Genomic DNA, 16,461 nt, shown 5'->3' on the forward strand with positions numbered 1-16,461 from the left:
GGACGCGTCACAATGGGGCGTGGTGCCTGTCCCGTCCCCACCCCCACCTGACTCCCCACGGGAAGGCACCCCGAAGCAGCGCCTGCGGGCCCTCCCTGCAGCGGAGGGTCCCTCTCCTCCTTCATCCCACCTACTCTCTGCCCAGGTGAGTCACGATACGTCCCACAGTGCGTTGGTGAATTTCTTGGAGCTCAGAGACGCTGGTTTGTTCCAGGATCACACCGCCAGCTGGAAATGAAAAGCCTGCTGAACCCAGAACCGCCCAGCAAAGATCTTATAAGCCCAGCAAAAGGCTGCTTAGGGACTGGTCGTCGTTGGGCGGTGCCTGTGGCCCCGCCCCCATAAAGCCCCGCCCCGCACCTGGTATCCTTGGTGATGGTAAACAAGCCTCAAGACCCCTTCTTTTTCTTTTTTTTTTTTACATTTTGCATATTGGTATTGAAGGAAGACTGTCTAACTAGGAATTAGAAGTTTAACTCCGCCAGCAAGCGCGCTGGCGTTCCCCTTGGCGGCTCCTCCGCGGCCTTCGTACGTCTGTCGGCATTTCAAGACCAGCCGGGTGCAGAGGCCGCGTCGCCGCCAAACCTACCCCCTACTATCCACACTGGCCTCTCTGACCCACAGGTGACAGTCTCCTCCTGTCCCGCCTGGCGCCCCCGGGATGGGGGTAGGAAAGCGGGACGTGGGAGGGGCACCTCACCCCGCCCCCCTGCCGGGTAACAGAGTCTAGGGTGAGAGCCAGAGTGTATATTTGAGCACTGAACATCAATAAACGAATGTTTCTCTAATAACATTATTTTCCCTGAAACCCCGACATCTATAACCAACCTACTCTGTGTTCATCTGGCTTCTATTTCCCCCTTCTTTCACCTGATATGCTCAGTCGCTCTCCCCACGGACTGTGTAGCCCGCCAGGCTCCTCTGCACATGTAATTTACCACTAGTGTCACAAATCTCATTGGGCGAGAGAGTTGTCCTCTCACCACCCAGAAGTGAAATAAAATTATCCATAGTATTCTTGTTTAATGCATTATGGGAGAGCGTCTGTCCCCTTCTCTGGCTAGAAAAGTCAAATCTGACATAAAAGACTTAGGATGCCTCCCTTGTGGTTCAGCTGGTAAAGACTTCGCCTGCAATGCGGGAGACCTGGGTTCGATCTCTGGGTAGGGAAGATCCCCTGGAGAAGGGAAAGGCTACCCACTCTAGTATTCTGGCCTGGAGAATTCAGTCCATGGGGTTGCAAAGAGCGACTTTCACTTTTTACTTCAGTCTCACTATATACACATCTATGGTTCAGTGATAAAGAATCCGCCTACCAATGCAGGAGACACAGAGACACGGGTTCAATCCCTGGGTTGGGAAGATCCCCTGGAAAAGGAGAAGACAACCAGCTCCAGTATTCTTGCCTGGGAAATCCCATGGACTAGGAGCCAGTCTCATTGTGAAAGGGATTTGCTCCGTTGGTTATATGGTTATATCTTTCTTTCTGGCATCTTCAAATTCTATCTTTTCAATTAACCCTTTCTTCAGCATGCTAACATACATTGATATATCACCTTAAACAGTCTATTTATGCCACATTGCCTTCTTCAAAACTGCTATTTCTCTGGGCTACTTTGGAGTTATTGAACTTCTAATTTTTAATGTTTTTAATGGAAGTATAATTGCTTTACAATATTTAAGGTTGCAGCAAAGTGATTCAGATATGTATACATCTATGGCTCAGTGGTAGAGAATCCTGCCAATGCAGGAGACAGAAGAGACCCGGGTTCAATCCCTGGGTTGGGAAGATCCCCTGGAGAAGGAAATGGCAACCCGCTCCAGGATTCTTGCCTGGGAAATCCCATGGACAGAGGAGCCTGGTGGGCTACAGTCCATGGGGTCTCAAAGAGTCAGACATGACTGAGCATGCATTCTTTTTCAGATTTTTTTCCATTAAAGAATATTGCAAGATATTGAGTATAGTTCTTTGTGCTATAGAGTAGGTCCTTGTTATTTATCTATTTTATATAGTGTGTATGTTTTAATCCCAAACTCCTGATTTATCCCTTCTCCCATGTGTGAATATGTTATTTTTTTAAAGCAAAAAAAATTTCTAAGCCCCTCTTTGTTAAAGGGAAATTGTCTTCCTCCCTAGGTGTGACAACCCCCCCCCCCCAACAACGTGCAAATCCTCGTGGCGTTCTGCCTGCAGAAGGACTGGGAAAAAAAGAAAGCACCCGGAGTGCCGATCACCCCACCCCGCCTTCCTTGACAGCCGAACTTCTCATTTGCCAGTCTCTTCCCAAACAGTGCTCCTTAAAAAAAAAAAACTCTGTAGGGAAAGTGGGTTTCCCGGAATGACGGGGGTCGAATTTCCCTTGAGCCCTCAGCTCCTGACCCTGCTTCATTTACATTTACATCTCACTTTGAATAGACTCGTTATAAAAAGGACAAAGAATTTACAGTCAATCCCAAACGGTAGTAAGAGCAGTAAAAAGAACAAACAAAAGCAGAACAGAACTGACACCTGACAACCTCTGAAATTGCCCCCCTAAGGCATTACAGGAGGAGCTGCCACCAGGACCTCGTGGCGCAACGGTAGCGCGTCTGACTCCAGATCAGAAGGTTGCGTGTTCAAATCACGTCGGGGTCAAGGCAATCTTTTAGAAAAAACTCTTGCAGCACCAAGAGATAAATTCGGTAGTGAACCAAACAATTGTCTGTCCGCGGGCTCCCAACGGGAGATTTTCTCCTATCTTTTCTCTAGTCCAGAGAGACTTCTTGTGAACCATTCAGCAATGAACAGGCATTAACTGAAAGGTAAGAATGCCTTGAAAGGGAAGAAAAACCCAGGCAAGCTGAAATGTCAGTTGTTTGGTTCTTTTCCTTATCAGGACTAAGCTTCAGATGGGACATCAGATGACTTCAGATAGGACAATAAAACAGGTCATGAGGAGACTTTGCTAATAAATTCACTCTGATGTGAATATAGTTTTATTGGGTCCCCAGATAGGTATGGTATAGTCTCCCTGGGTTGATATTTGTGTCACTTTGATGAAGTCAGGCTCTCTGCCCTCTCACTCCACCCCAACCACCACCACCCCACAAACTTCATGGTTTGAGCTTCCTCTGTTGAAAGCCCCCTAAACATTGTGGTTAAAGAGAACATACTGTGAAGCTGATTAACAAGTTATTATGTTGATGATGGAGTTTGTTAACTCTATGGGAGTGGGAAAAAAATTACTCTGGAATTTACTATGCTGTTATTTAAGTTTTTATTTAAATGCATATCTCCCAGGGGGATATGATTCAATCAAGTTCCAGATACATGACCTAAGCAAGGAAAAACCCAAGTTAAAGGAAATGGAGACCAAATTGTAGACTTACCAGGATTTAGCTTTCACTTGGTGAATTAACTAAGCCAGCCCCAATCCCCCTTCAGTTTGAAAGTCTGTCCATGTCTGAGCTTAATAAATGAACAGATAGGTAAATAGTGATTAGGGCTCTTCGCTCTCGGAGCTGAGGGCCGGGTTCCATCTATGGTGAAAAAAAGTGTTAGTCGCTCAGTTGTGTCAGACTGTTTGTGACCCCCATGCAGCCCACCAGTTTCCTTTGTCCATGGAATTCTGCAGGCAAAAATACTGGAGTGGGATTCTCCAGGCAAGAATACTTGAGTGGGTAGCCATTCCCTTCTCCAGGAGATCTTCCCCAGGGATTGAACCTGGGTCTCCTGCATTGCAGGCAGATTCTTTACCATCTGAGCCTCCAGGAAAGCCCTCAATCAGCGATGGGGGAATTAAAGTGTCATAAGCCTTGCCACTGGGCAGGAGGAGGAAGGAAAAAAAGAAGACAACCCTGCCTACAAATTGTGGGTGGGGTTTTTTGCTTTTGAATGTATATTTATTTGGCTGCGTGGCAGTGAGACCTTAGTTATCGAAAGAAGGATCGAACCTGTGTCCCCTGCATTGTAAGGCAAAACACTTAGCCACTGGCCCACCTGTAAAGTCTCTAGGGTGTGGCCTTTAAAAGGTTAATAGTTAGTGAAATCTCAGGATTGAGGGTATAACAGTTACCTGGATGACAAGGTAATGTGTTTTATGTATTAATCTGTTTCATATTTTATCACGTCCTAATTTCCTCACTTCTCTGTCGCAAAATTCAATATTTGTTATCCATTGCATCCAGAGGGTTTGGGATGTATTAATGGTACAGGGAAGCTTGGCATGCTGCAGTCCATGCCGTCGCAAAGAATCGGAAACGACTGAGCGACTGAATAACGAACAATAGGAAGCAAGGTGGAAAGGTGGAAAAATTAGAGGTAGACAGAGTTAGAGGAAAGGGGCTCGGACAACACGAGCCTCGCCTGCTGAAAGAACCTGCAGTCCCTGGACTTTTGAGGATCCGCCCATCCTCCGAACAGCGCTGCTGGTCCGGCCCCTTCCCCTGGACCGAGGTTCCCGTAGCGCCTAAGCCAGAGGAATGTGTGTGTGTGGTGGGGGGGGGGGCGGGTAGGGGGGGAGTGAGGGGTGGGGTTCAGGGGTTCCCATTGACACAGTAGCTCCCTAAGGACCAGTGGGTGCCAGGGGGAAGTTCCACCATCCAGGGAAAGCGGAGGGCAATTGGTGGAGGGAAACGCTGAGGTCGATTGTCCTCACTTCCTCGCGCTTTAGCTGGAGCCAGTCCTACCGCGAGGGCACGAAAGTGGCTTGGGGACCAGTCCTGTGCTCCCCCCGCCTTACATGCCTGCAAGACTGACTCTCCACGCTACCTGCCTGGGGACCGCCATGCCTGGCGTTTCCTCTATCCTTTCAGTACCTCCAGATGCCTGAAGCTTACTGACTGCAGCGCTGGCCATGCCTGGACTTCTGTAAAGAGAAACAGGGGCGCTGATGGGGGAGTCCGCTGTCTATGCCAGTTGCTTCACTTCTGAAGGTTTTCTCTTCTTTAGAGTGACTCTAAAGAGCAGTTATTGTAATTTATTTCCCAAACATTTGCAAAATCATAACAGGATTACATTCACACACACACACACACACAAACATGCACATACTGTTCTAGGATGTCCAAACCCCGTTCTACGAGCTGTGGTCAAGAGAATAAAATAAACTGGACTCTCAGGGAGGTCCCTGTCTCCTAATCAATCTGAAGAGATTTTGACATGTGAGAAGCAAAACACAAAACAGAGACTGAAGAGATGATGTGATCATAATGGAGACCCTCTCCCTCCAAACCTTCATGTACTTGAGTCACACGTCTGAGGAAGAGCTTTTATTTTGCCCTAGTTTGTAAAGAATGCAATTACTAGTTGTTTTTAAGAGTAAAATATGTTTTTTAAAAGAAATTTTGTCAAATACAGGACATTCTGATGAGAAAACTTAAAATGACCCAAATTCAAACATCTCAGAGAAAATTAAGGGTCTTGTGTGGATGGACAACTTTGCTGGGATTTTTCTGTCTCTACATCCTTACACATCATTCTCTTATAGAAGTCTTCCTGTAAAAACAATTTCCCTGGTTATACCACACTATAAATTTAATGTGTTTTAAAATAGCTCTACTGAGATATAATTCACTCTTTTAAAGCATATGGTCAGGACTTCCCTGGTGGTACACTGGCTAAAACTCTGCTTCCACGGGAGGAGATTCAGGTTCAATCCCTGGTCTGGAAATTAAGATCTTACATGCCCAGTTCAGTTCAGTAGCTCAGTCGTATCCAACTCTTTGTGACTCCTTGGACTGCAGCACGCCAGGCCTCTCTGTCCATCACCATCTCCCAGAGCTTGCTGAAACTCATGTCCATCGACTCAGTGATGCCATCCAACCATCTCATCCTCTGTCGTCCCCTTCTCCTCTCGCCTTCAATCTTTCCCAGCATCAGGGTCTTTTCAAATGAGTCGGTTCTTCCCATCAGGTGGCCAAAGTATTGGAGTTTCAGCTTCAGCATCAGTCCTTCCAATGAACACCCAGGACTGATTTCTTTTTAGGATTGACTGGTTGGATCTCCTTGCAGTCCAAGGGACTCTCAAGAGTCTTCTCCAACACCACAGTTCAAAAGCATTAATTCTTTGGCGCTCAGCTTTCTTTATAGTCCAACTTTCACATCCACCTGACTACTGGAAAAACCATAGCTTTGACTAGACGGACCTTTGTTGGCAAAGAAATGCCTCTGCTTTTTAGTATGTTGTCTAGGTTGGTCATAGTTTTTCTTTCATGGAAAAGGGTGGGACAAAAAAGAAGTACAGAGAACTGCTTTGGATATGTTCACAGACTTGTACAGCCTTCACTACAGTCAACTTTAGAACAATATTTTTTTATATCACCCAAAACAACCCTTTACCCATTAGCAGTCACCCTTCATTCCCTTGTTCCCCTGTCCCCTCCAGCCCTAGGCAATCACTAATCTACTTTCTGTTTCCACAGATTTACCTGTTCTGAATACTTTCCATAAATGAAATGAAACAATATGTTACCTTCTGTGTCTGGTTTCTCTCACTTACATGTTTTCATTTAATTAAGGAGTTTACATTTTACTCCAGGGCAGAAGGAGTTACTGAAAAGTTCTGAGAAGAGTGACAAAAATAGATTTAATTTTTAAATCTTCATCTTGGCTGCTTTGAATAGCACGGATTGAGGAAAGGCAAGATTAGATGTGGAGAGTGTTTAGGTGACCATGGTAATTTGGACTAGAATGCCAACTGAGATGCAATGGGTTTCTCTGGATTTCTGTGAAGAACTAGAGCTAGTGCCTCCAGTGTTCCTGACACTGAGGGTGTAACTATCTTTTGTCTTGTTTGATCTTTGGTTCCAGGGAGTGGCCCTCCCTGTACTGCCGTTCCTAGGTCCGCACAATTCTCCCTGTTTGCTTCTTTCTCACATCTTTTCCTTGCTAACTCATGCTTCTTTTATCTATCAGGACAACGGCTTCTCACCCCTGCCAATGCTTTTTAAATCAGCCAGAATGCTTTCAACCAAATCAGCATCAGCATTCTGTTTCCACAATTGAGACTATCATTAGAAAGGAGAAATACTAGCAAAAAGACTTTGTCACAGCCCCACATCGACCACCCCCGACGAATAATCGAAGCTAAAATCGCTCGGAGCTTCAGTTTATTCAGAAAAGAGATCAGGTGGAGAATGATCTCCACTTCGAGGCCGGCTGGGAAGGCCTGCAGTTCTCTCCCCTCGCTCTGCAGACGCCCCCAGGACAGACACCGGTGTCCCCGAGCCCTCTGGGAAGTGGAGTCCTTCCGAAGGAATCCTCGACCCGGCGCGGTCGCTTCCAAGTGCGCAGATGCGACTCCAGACAGAGCCTCGGGCTCGAGCCTTTTGTCTCCCCGCAGCTCGGTGGGTCCAGAAGGCGACGGTGTCCGCCTCCCCCGGCCCTCCCAGAGCGCAGCCCGGACGGGATCCAGCCCTGGAGCCGGAGCCAGGTCCCCAACGAGTCCGTGGGTAAGAGAAAGCCGGGTCAGAGGCGCAAGTGTCCGCGACCAGTCCGTCAAGCGCGCCGCTCTAACGCCACCTGCTGCAGCGCGGGCCAGGCGCTCAGGTTCCGGCCTCAGCGGGAAAAGGTCTGGGCCTTGCCTGCCTCCCGGCCCCACTCGCCGGGCGCTCCGCCGGGTATTTCCGGCGGGGTAGCGAGCCGGGTACCCTCGTTCTGAGCCGAGGGGTCCCCCGGAAGCGAGGTTGCCGCTACGTACTCTGGGAAATGGAGTCCGGGAGCCTGAAGGGGTCATGGCCGACGGGGGATTTGGGGAAGGGGAGTGTGGGGGGTTGGAGAGCTCGGTTTCCGAGGTTCGGAGAGCGAGAGCGCCTCCCGCTGGTGTTGGCTTTAGGTCCTGTCACTCCACTGAAACACTACAGGCTCTGAACTTTGGGGACAGAAAAAAAAGAATGGGGACCATGTCTTACTCATTTCTCTTCTGTGCTTGCGCTAATAGAGCTTGGTGGTTTAGTCATTAAGTCGTGTCCGACTTTTGTGACCCCATGGACCATGGACTGTAGCCCACCAGGCTCCTCTGTCCTTGGGATTTCCCAGGCAAGATTACCGGAGTAGGTTGCCATTTCCTTCTCCCAGGGATCGAACCGGAGTATCGTGCATTGCAAGCCAACTCTTTAACAGCTGAGTCACCAGGAGGGAGCGCGGTGGTTGGGGGGTGGGAGGGTGTCTGGATTAGAGTTTGGGGGGCTGCCTATATTTGGGGTCCAGGGTAAGGGGTTCGACTCTGAACTTGCAAGGGAATCCGGGACTGTTTATTTTCATGGTCTTAAAGAGTGAGTGAAGAATCAGATGTATAAGTGTCAGGATACATTTAACAGGAGGCTTCCTGTGTGCTGTTTTCAGTCTTGCATGAATTCTGTGTTCCTTAACAGCACCTGAATACAGGTGCCAGAGAGCTGGCAAGCCAGCTTTCGGGGATAATAGAAATTCACGTATCTCGTATATTCCATAGGGTGAACGGCAGCCATTTACAACTCTCTTCCCTTCTGATATGTAAAGTAACTTTTACAACCCCCTCTCTTGAGAATGATTCTAGCCTTTGGCTTTCTGGATGACTTGTTAGATTTTTGATCCCTGTCTCTGCTAAAAAGGGCTATCTGGTAAGAGAGTATATATATGCCCACAATATGTTAAATAAACGCCTTTGTTCCATCAGAGCACTGGTCCTCGTGTCTCGCTCTCTCTCTCTCTCTGTCTCTCTCTCTGTCCCCTTCATGTGGCTCAGCCTCTTTTCTTCCTTCTTTCACTTTCTTATCGGTCGACTCTGTACCCCCAAGTTCCGGTCCATTAAAGGACCACAACAATAGGACCCCATCTATCAGTTGCCTTGTGTTTTATGAGTAGGAAACATTGAGTAACTGTGGGAGCCCTACTTTTAGTTACTGCGACGTTAATCACAGGCCAGCTTAGAGCCATTTCTGTGCTTCAGGGTCTTAGGAGAATTTGTGAATAATACAGAACCAGTGTGTGACTAAGGCTCAGAGTAACTCCCTGGCTCGATCCTGTTTTTGCCATGGTGTGGAATGTAGTGACTGACCTGGGGACTCCAGAGGAGGGTCTTCCAGCTGTGAAGTTTAATCTAGGCTAAATTATGAAGGTTCTAAGTAAAACAGAGTTACTACTGAGGCCCTAGGACTTAAATGTTTAGGAATAAGCCTCCTAGGAGTAGAGGTAGAGGGAGGTGCCCCAGGGAATAGTAATCAATTCTGGAGTGGGGCAAGGCTAACCCCAAAATCTCTCCCTGAAGCTTCAGAGTAGAGTCGAATGATTTATACAAAGAAGTGGATTATATATTGCTGAAAAGTCCATGTTTATCTCGTCTGAAACAGTGAATTAGGAGAAAGTCCTAGCAATAACAAGAGGACAAGGAAAAGCTGATCATGGATTATCTGACCATTGAAGTTGAAGAAAAGGGTAAGAATTATGCAAATAAACATGGAGTTGAAAGTGGGGACAAGTGGAGGAAATACCCTCGATAAGAATGAAAAGGTTAGGTACCCCTGCATGATGGGAAAGGGAAACAGACACATGTCAGGAGAAGGCCCCAAAGTAGAGAAACTCAGTAATCCACCTTGTTTGGAAATCACTAAGTAGGCTCCTGGTCATACACTCCTCTGTCTCATCTTCCTCTTTCAGCGCTTCTGCGCTCATACACATTCCCTTTGAGGCTGGGGAGGGGAGACTGTTCCATAGTGCTTGCTTTTGTGATAAACAGCAGGTCACACTTTTCCACTCCCATATGAGTGTACCAAAATATTGACATACTATGTGTGCATTTAACTTTTTGGTCAAAGTTCTTTCATGTTATTATCTTCCTCTATCCTCATCTGATCTTTTTGAGTTAAGTAGAGTAGGCCTTGGGTATGTCCTTGTGAATTTGTAACTGGGAAGATAGACTTTACCCCGTTCATGGCTTTACTTCTACTCCTTCCAGCTATGACGACAGGTGTTTCTTTGTCCCAAGCACAGAGCACGGAAGAAATGGAGCCTACTGGAGAGCTTCTTCCTGTTGAGTTCCAGGTGAGTTTGACTTTCATTTCCCTCCTGTGAAATCTCAGTTGGGTGTTCAGAGTGTGTCCTCATTTCTTTCTTTCATCTCACGTCAGAGGTTCATGGAAATCTCATCTGGAGAACTGAACCAAAGTAATTTTTCCTTGAAGACCTGAAGCTCTGTGGGGAGCTCAGGCTGGAGCTTTAAATTTGGGAGGAATCTGTATGAATGGTATTTCAAACTATGAAGCTGTAATCACTAAGGAAATCAATGTAGGTAGAAAAGAGATGAGATCTTATTACTGTAGCTTCCAACACTTTGAGGTCAGGGAGATGACGAGGAAGAAGCAAAGGAGATGGAGAGAATGTGGCCAGTGAGGCAGGGAGAGGAGGCCAAAAGTGTGGCATTCTGGTAGCTTTACAGACTCACAGATGTAAAATTAGTGGTTACCAGCAGTGGGGGGGGGGGTGCGGGTTGGGGGGATACACGTTTGGGGAGTGGGAGTACGAACTATTGGGTGTAAAACAGGCTCAAGAATGTGTCATGCAGGGACTTCCCTGGTAGTCCAGTGGTTGAGAATCTGCCTTATAATGCAGAGGATGTGAGTTCAATCCCTAGTCCAGGAACTAAGATCTTGTGTACCTCAAATAAGACCCTCAACTAAGACCTGACACAGCCTAATAAATATTTGCAAAAAGAGAATGTACTGTACAACACGGGGAGTACAGCCAATATTTTCTAATAACTGTAAATGGAAAGTAACCTTTAAAAGTTGTATAAAAAATAAATTTAAAAAAGTCTATAACTTTGATGTCAGACTGCCTGGGCCCAAATCTCAGATCTGTATTTACATCTGTAGATAATGTTAATAATGGTACTTACCTAATATAGTTATTATTACAAGAGGTTGTTCAAAGGACTTAATACATAGAAAAAAATTATAAACGTTAGCTGTTATTACTGTTTTCCCTAACACAGACTAACATTTAGAAAATTTAGAATATTCCATTAAAATGGTTAAAATAAAGGTTTAACCTTCAGATTAAAAAGAACTTCCTATTTCAGATTGTTCTCTTCTCTCAAGGATCACTCAGTCCTATAAGAATGTATTTATTCTTCCAGGAATTGACGACAGTCAAGGATGAGGAAATGGACTTCACCTGTGTGGAAGAGGAACAGATAAATTCTGCCCAAAGGTACATGGGCATGGATATGAAGGTGGAGAATTGTGGGAACCTGGTATTTTGGGGTAAGAAAGTTATTTTTCAATGCATACTGCTTACTGTGACATAAAACTTCCACTGTGACTAATGACATCTAAATGCCATAGTTTTGCTTACGATCCAGAGAGCTCTGATCCTGTAGGGGATCCCTGATCACTTTGAGCTCAGAATTAGGCTTCTTTTCTCTCCTGGCATGTAAAAGTTCACCATCTGTGGAACTGAAAAAGGACAGCTCCTTTACATATATATATATTTAATTTTGTTTATTTATTGTTTTTATTTTTCTGGCTGTGCTGTGTCTTTGTTGCTGCTCGGGCTTTCTCTAGCTTCAGAGAGCAAGGTCTACCTTCTACTTGTGGTGTGGGTTTCTCATTGCAGTGGCTTCTCTTGCTGTGGAGCATGGGCTCTAGAGTGTGTGGGCTTCACTAGTTGCCGCCCATGAGCTTAGTTGCCCCGCAGCATGTGGAATCTTCCTGTAGCAGGGATCAAACCCATGTCCTCTGCATTGTCAGGCAGATTCTTAACCACTGGACCAGTGGTAAGTCTTGGCTGATGCCTTTAAAAGAGACAGTGGGATGGTGCAGGGACCAAAGAGGGGAGCCTAAGACAGAACACTGAGAAGCATCAACATTTCAGAAGAAGAAACAGCAGGAAAACTTCCAAATAAGTAGGGATCAGGAGAAAAAACCTGGAGAGCTTAGCAATACAGGAGTCAAGAGAGAATGTATGTTAATTATATCTCAATAAAGATGGGGAGAAAAGCACCAGGAAAATGTTGTTAGGAGGAGCACATGGTGTCAAGTGCTATTGAGAGGCCCAGGTCATCTACAGATGAAAAGGATCCACTGGATTTAGGTGACATATAGATGTTTAGTGACTTTAGTGAGAGCAATTCCAACTGAGTGATGGGGAGAGAAGCCAGACTGTGGTGAGTCAGGAGCAAGTGTGTGATGAGATGATGTCCAAAATCTGAGAAATTTGACTTTGGCAATAAAGGAAGGAAGAAAGAAAGGTGAGAGAGAGGGGGAAAGAAGGAAGGGAGGAAGAAAGGAAGGGAAGGAAAGAATGAAGGGAGGGAAGGGGCAATGGTTAGTGGAGACACAAAATCATAGGTAAAGCATACGCTAAACAAATAAAAACTGCTTTTAAAAAAGGACCAAAGATAATGGTTTAAAAAATCAAATATGGTTGTCTCTAATATATGTCTCCATATAAGTGATTTTTTTGTCCAATACTTTTTCAAAACTGCCCAATCCCGACCTGTGTTTTCATCCCCCCACCCCGCCCACTTCCTCAGTTATTTTGTTGATGTTTATTTTCACCCTGCCTGCTTATCTTCTTCCTTGGCTAGTCTGTTCAGTTTTCCATTCTTTCAGGTGTAGTATCATCATTGTCTGACCTTGTATTGTGCTTCATCTTAGTGATTTTCCCATCTCTGTTACTCACTGAAACTTTGTCACCTGCCTTTGCCATGAGGCTTTTTCTGAGAACATTCTAACAAACATTTTTAAAGGACATCAGTTTAATTTTCTTTAACTTCTTACCACCTCAGCAGTTTTCTTTCTCTCCTCACAGAGAACACAAATATGTGTACTCTTTATTTATTTCAGATTCTGACTCTACACCTGAAACTAAAGTGTCCCTTTCAATGCAGGAAGTTTCTGAAGGAGTATCATCAGAAAGGGAGCTGATAATAGAAAGACTTATAAAAGATGATTCCTGGGACTCCAGATGGATAAAAACCTGGGAATGTGGAGGCATGTTAGAAAGGCAGCAAGGAAATCAGAAGAAAGAATTAAGGCAAGTCATAATTAAGCACAAGAGAAACTCTATGGAGGATTGTACTGAAATTGGGGAAAGTTCAAACCCAATTAAACATCAGAACATTTACTCAGTGAAAAAGCTTTGGAAGTGCAGTGAGTGTGGCAAGTCCTTCAGCTATTACTCAGCCTTTATCCTACATCAGAGGATTCACACAGGAGAGAAGCCCTATGTATGTACTGAATGTGGAAAGGCCTTCACCCGGAGCTCATCCCTTATCCAGCATCAGAGAATCCACACTGGAGAGAAACCCTACGAGTGTAATGAATGTGGGAAAGCTTTCAGTCACCGTTCAGCCCTTATTCAACATCATATTCATACCGGAGAAAAGCCCTATGAATGCAATGAATGTGGAAAGGCCTTCAACCAAAGCACGTACCTCATCCAACACCATAGAATACACACTGGAGAGAAACCCTATAAATGTAAACAGTGTGGGAAAGCTTTCAATGACACCTCCTCCCTTATTAAACATCAAAGGGTCCACACTGGAGAAAAACCCTATGTGTGTAAAGAGTGTGGGAAGGCCTTTAGTGACAGGTCAAGCCTTACTCAACATCAGAGAACTCATACAGGGGAGAAGCCCTATGAATGTAGTGAATGTGGGAAGGCTTTCAGTCACCCATCAACCCTTATTCAACATCATATCATTCATACTGGAGAAAAGCCCTATGAGTGCAATGAATGTGGAAAGGCCTTCAACCAAAGCACGTACCTCATCCAGCACCATAGAATACACACTGGAGAGAAACCCTATAAATGTAAACAGTGTGGGAAAGCTTTCAATGACACCTCCTCCCTTATTAAACATCAAAGGGTCCACACTGGAGAAAAACCCTATGTATGTAAAGAGTGTGGGAAGGCCTTTAGTGACAGGTCAGGCCTTATTCAACATCAGAGAACTCATACAGGGGAGAAGCCCTATGAATGTAGTGAATGTGGGAAGGCTTTCAGGTACTGTTCAGCTGTTATTCAACATCAAGGAACCCACACTGGGGAGAAACCTTACAAATGTCATGAATGTGGGAAAGCCTTCAGTGACCGCTCAACTCTCATAAGACATCAGAGAATTCATACTGGAGAGAAACCTTACAAGTGTAAAGAATGTGAGAAAGCCTTCAGCCAGAGCTCATCCCTGACGAAGCATCTAAGAACTCACACTGGAGAGAAACCATATAAATGCAATGATTGTGACAAAGCCTTTAGCCAGAGTTCTTCTCTTATTCAACACCAGAAAATTCATGCAGGAGAAAAATGCTACAAATATAAGAAATGTGAGAAAACTTTCAGTATGTGTTCAGCCTTTCATCAACATGGAGAAATTCCTGATGAATACAAGGCAGTGAATTGATGAAATAATTATGCACTATCTCCTGATTGTACAGATCTACTCCAAATATTGGTCTTCACAAGTGGCGCTAGTGATAAAGAACCTGCCTGCCAATGCAGGAGACATAAGAGATGGAGTTTCGATCCTTGGATTAGGAAGATCCCCTGAGGAGGGCATGGCAACCCACTCCAATAATCTTGCCTGGAGAATCCCATGGACAGAGGAGCCTGGTGGGTGACAGTCCAAAGGGTCACTTAAGAGTCAGACATGACTGAAGTGACTTAGCATACATGCATAGGATGGACCTAGAGATTATCATACTAAATGAAGTAAGTCCGACAAATATGATATGTTATTATTTATATGTGGAATCTAAAAAATGATACAAATAAACTTATTCACGAAACAAACAGACTCACAGACATAGCAAACAAACTTCTTCTTACCAAAGCGAAAAGGTCCAGGAGGGGGATAAATTAGGAATTTGGAAATAACATCCAAACTACTATATATAAAATAGATAAACAAAAAGGACCTACTGTGTGGCACAGAGAGCTATGCTCAATATTTTATAATAACCTATAACAAAAGAATCTGAAAAAGTGATAACTAAATCACTTTGCTGTCCACCAGAAACTAACACAATATTATAAATCAACTATACTTCAATAAAAATAAGTTAATTTAAAAAATTCTTGGGTTAATCAATGTGCAACCAAGATGAAAAGTAGCACTGATTGAGATTCTTTCTGCACAAGGATCAACCTAATGGGATAAGAGGTTTATAGGCAGCTGAAAGGATATTAACAATCTACATTAGCTGACAAGAGCCCTTTGTGTCCTTGTTTCCGCTTTATCTTTCTTCTGCTAATAACATCACCTTTTGAAATTAATTAAACTGCATTGGGGTTTAGTTGCTGCACACAGTGTCTTCACTGAGAGGTAGGATCTTGCATCACAGTGCACAGAATCTAGTTGTGTCACATGGGCTTAGTTGCCCCAAGGCAGGTAGGATCTTAGTTCTCCCACCAGGGATCAAACTCCTGCCTCCTGCAGCGGAAGTGCAGAGCCCTAACCATTGGACCACCAGGAAATTCTCTGTAGGCTTATTAATGATGGCCATTCTGACTCATGTGAAGTACCTCATTGTACTTTTGGCTTAAATGTTGCTACAACTAGCAATATTGAGCATCTTTTCAGGTGCCTGTTGGCCATTTGGATGTCTTCCTTGGAGAAATGTCTATTTAGATCATCTGCCCATTTTTTCGGAGAAGGCAACGGCATCCCACTCCAGTACTCTTGCCTGGAAAATCCCATGGATGGAGGAGCCTGGTATGCTTCAGTCCATGGGCTCGTGAAGAGTCAGACACGACTGAGCGACTTCACTTTCACTTTTCACTTAAATGTATTGGAGAAGGAAATGGCAACCCACTCTGGTGTTCTTGCCTGGAGAATCCCCGGGACGGAGGAGCCTGGTAGGCTGCCATCTCTGGGGTCGCACAGAGTCGGACACGACTGAAGCGACTTAGCAGCAGCAGCCCATTTTTTTGATTGGGTTGTTTGGTATTTTGTTATTGAGTTGTGTGAGCTGTTTGTATATTTTGGAAAGTAAGCCCTTGTTGGTCGCATAATTTGCAAAAATTATATAGCAGTCTGTCTTTTCATTTTCCATATAGTTTGCTGTGCTAAAGATTCTAAGTTTGATTAGGTCTCATTTGGAAGACTCAGCTAAGAAAACATTGGTTTGATCTATGTAAAAGAAACTTGACACAAAATTCAAAAGATGAAAAAGAATATACAATGAAAACACTAATCATAAGAAAGCTGGAGTGGATATATTAATATCAGATAAAATAGAATTCAAGAACAGGGATATTATCTTAGATATAGAAGGATTTTATGATGATAAAAGGATCAATTCACCAAGGTGAGTGATTGTTTAATGTGTAACTGGGTTACAATTATGAACACGATTTTAGTGTTATACACAAAATTTAGAATTCTGGGTTATTAATATATTATGTGTTTAATATCACAGCCTCCAATATCACAAAGTAAAAACTGACAGGACTAAATGAAAAAAGGAAAAGTGGGCAGTTTTATAATTGGAAGTTTT

General features: G+C 44.5%; 1 protein-coding gene and 1 non-coding gene across 13 annotated transcripts; both read left to right on the forward strand.

The window, feature by feature from the left end:
• The first annotated feature begins 49 nt into the window (after positions 1–49).
• LOC145531924 (uncharacterized) lies at positions 50–14,755 on the forward strand. Of its 12 annotated transcripts, XM_081555869.1 has the most exons (8): positions 50–145; positions 2,138–2,802; positions 6,896–7,431; positions 9,310–9,394; positions 9,915–10,000; positions 11,094–11,220; positions 12,805–13,969; positions 14,054–14,755. In XM_081555869.1, exons 4-8 carry the CDS (start codon positions 9,361–9,363, stop codon positions 14,364–14,366), a joined length of 1,725 nt encoding a protein of 574 aa, XP_081411995.1. In that variant the 5' UTR covers positions 50–145; positions 2,138–2,802; positions 6,896–7,431; positions 9,310–9,360; the 3' UTR covers positions 14,367–14,755. The 12 variants fall into 12 exon arrangements, with proteins under 12 accessions (XP_081411995.1, XP_081411990.1, XP_081411999.1 ...); XM_081555864.1 differs by having other exon boundaries at positions 2,750–2,802; positions 12,805–14,755; XM_081555873.1 differs by having other exon boundaries at positions 2,750–2,802; positions 9,950–10,000; positions 11,094–11,167; positions 12,805–14,755.
• TRNAW-CCA (transfer RNA tryptophan (anticodon CCA)) lies at positions 2,564–2,635 on the forward strand. The gene has a single exon. It is a non-coding gene; the product is annotated as a tRNA-Trp (tRNA).
• Positions 14,756–16,461: the final 1,706 nt, after the last annotated feature.

The sequence above is a fragment of the Giraffa tippelskirchi genome, chromosome 13 (assembly GCF_054371585.1).
Source record: "Giraffa tippelskirchi isolate mGirTip1 chromosome 13, T2T-mGirTip1v1.2.pri, whole genome shotgun sequence".
NCBI classification, from domain to species: Eukaryota; Metazoa; Chordata; class Mammalia; order Artiodactyla; family Giraffidae; genus Giraffa; species Giraffa tippelskirchi.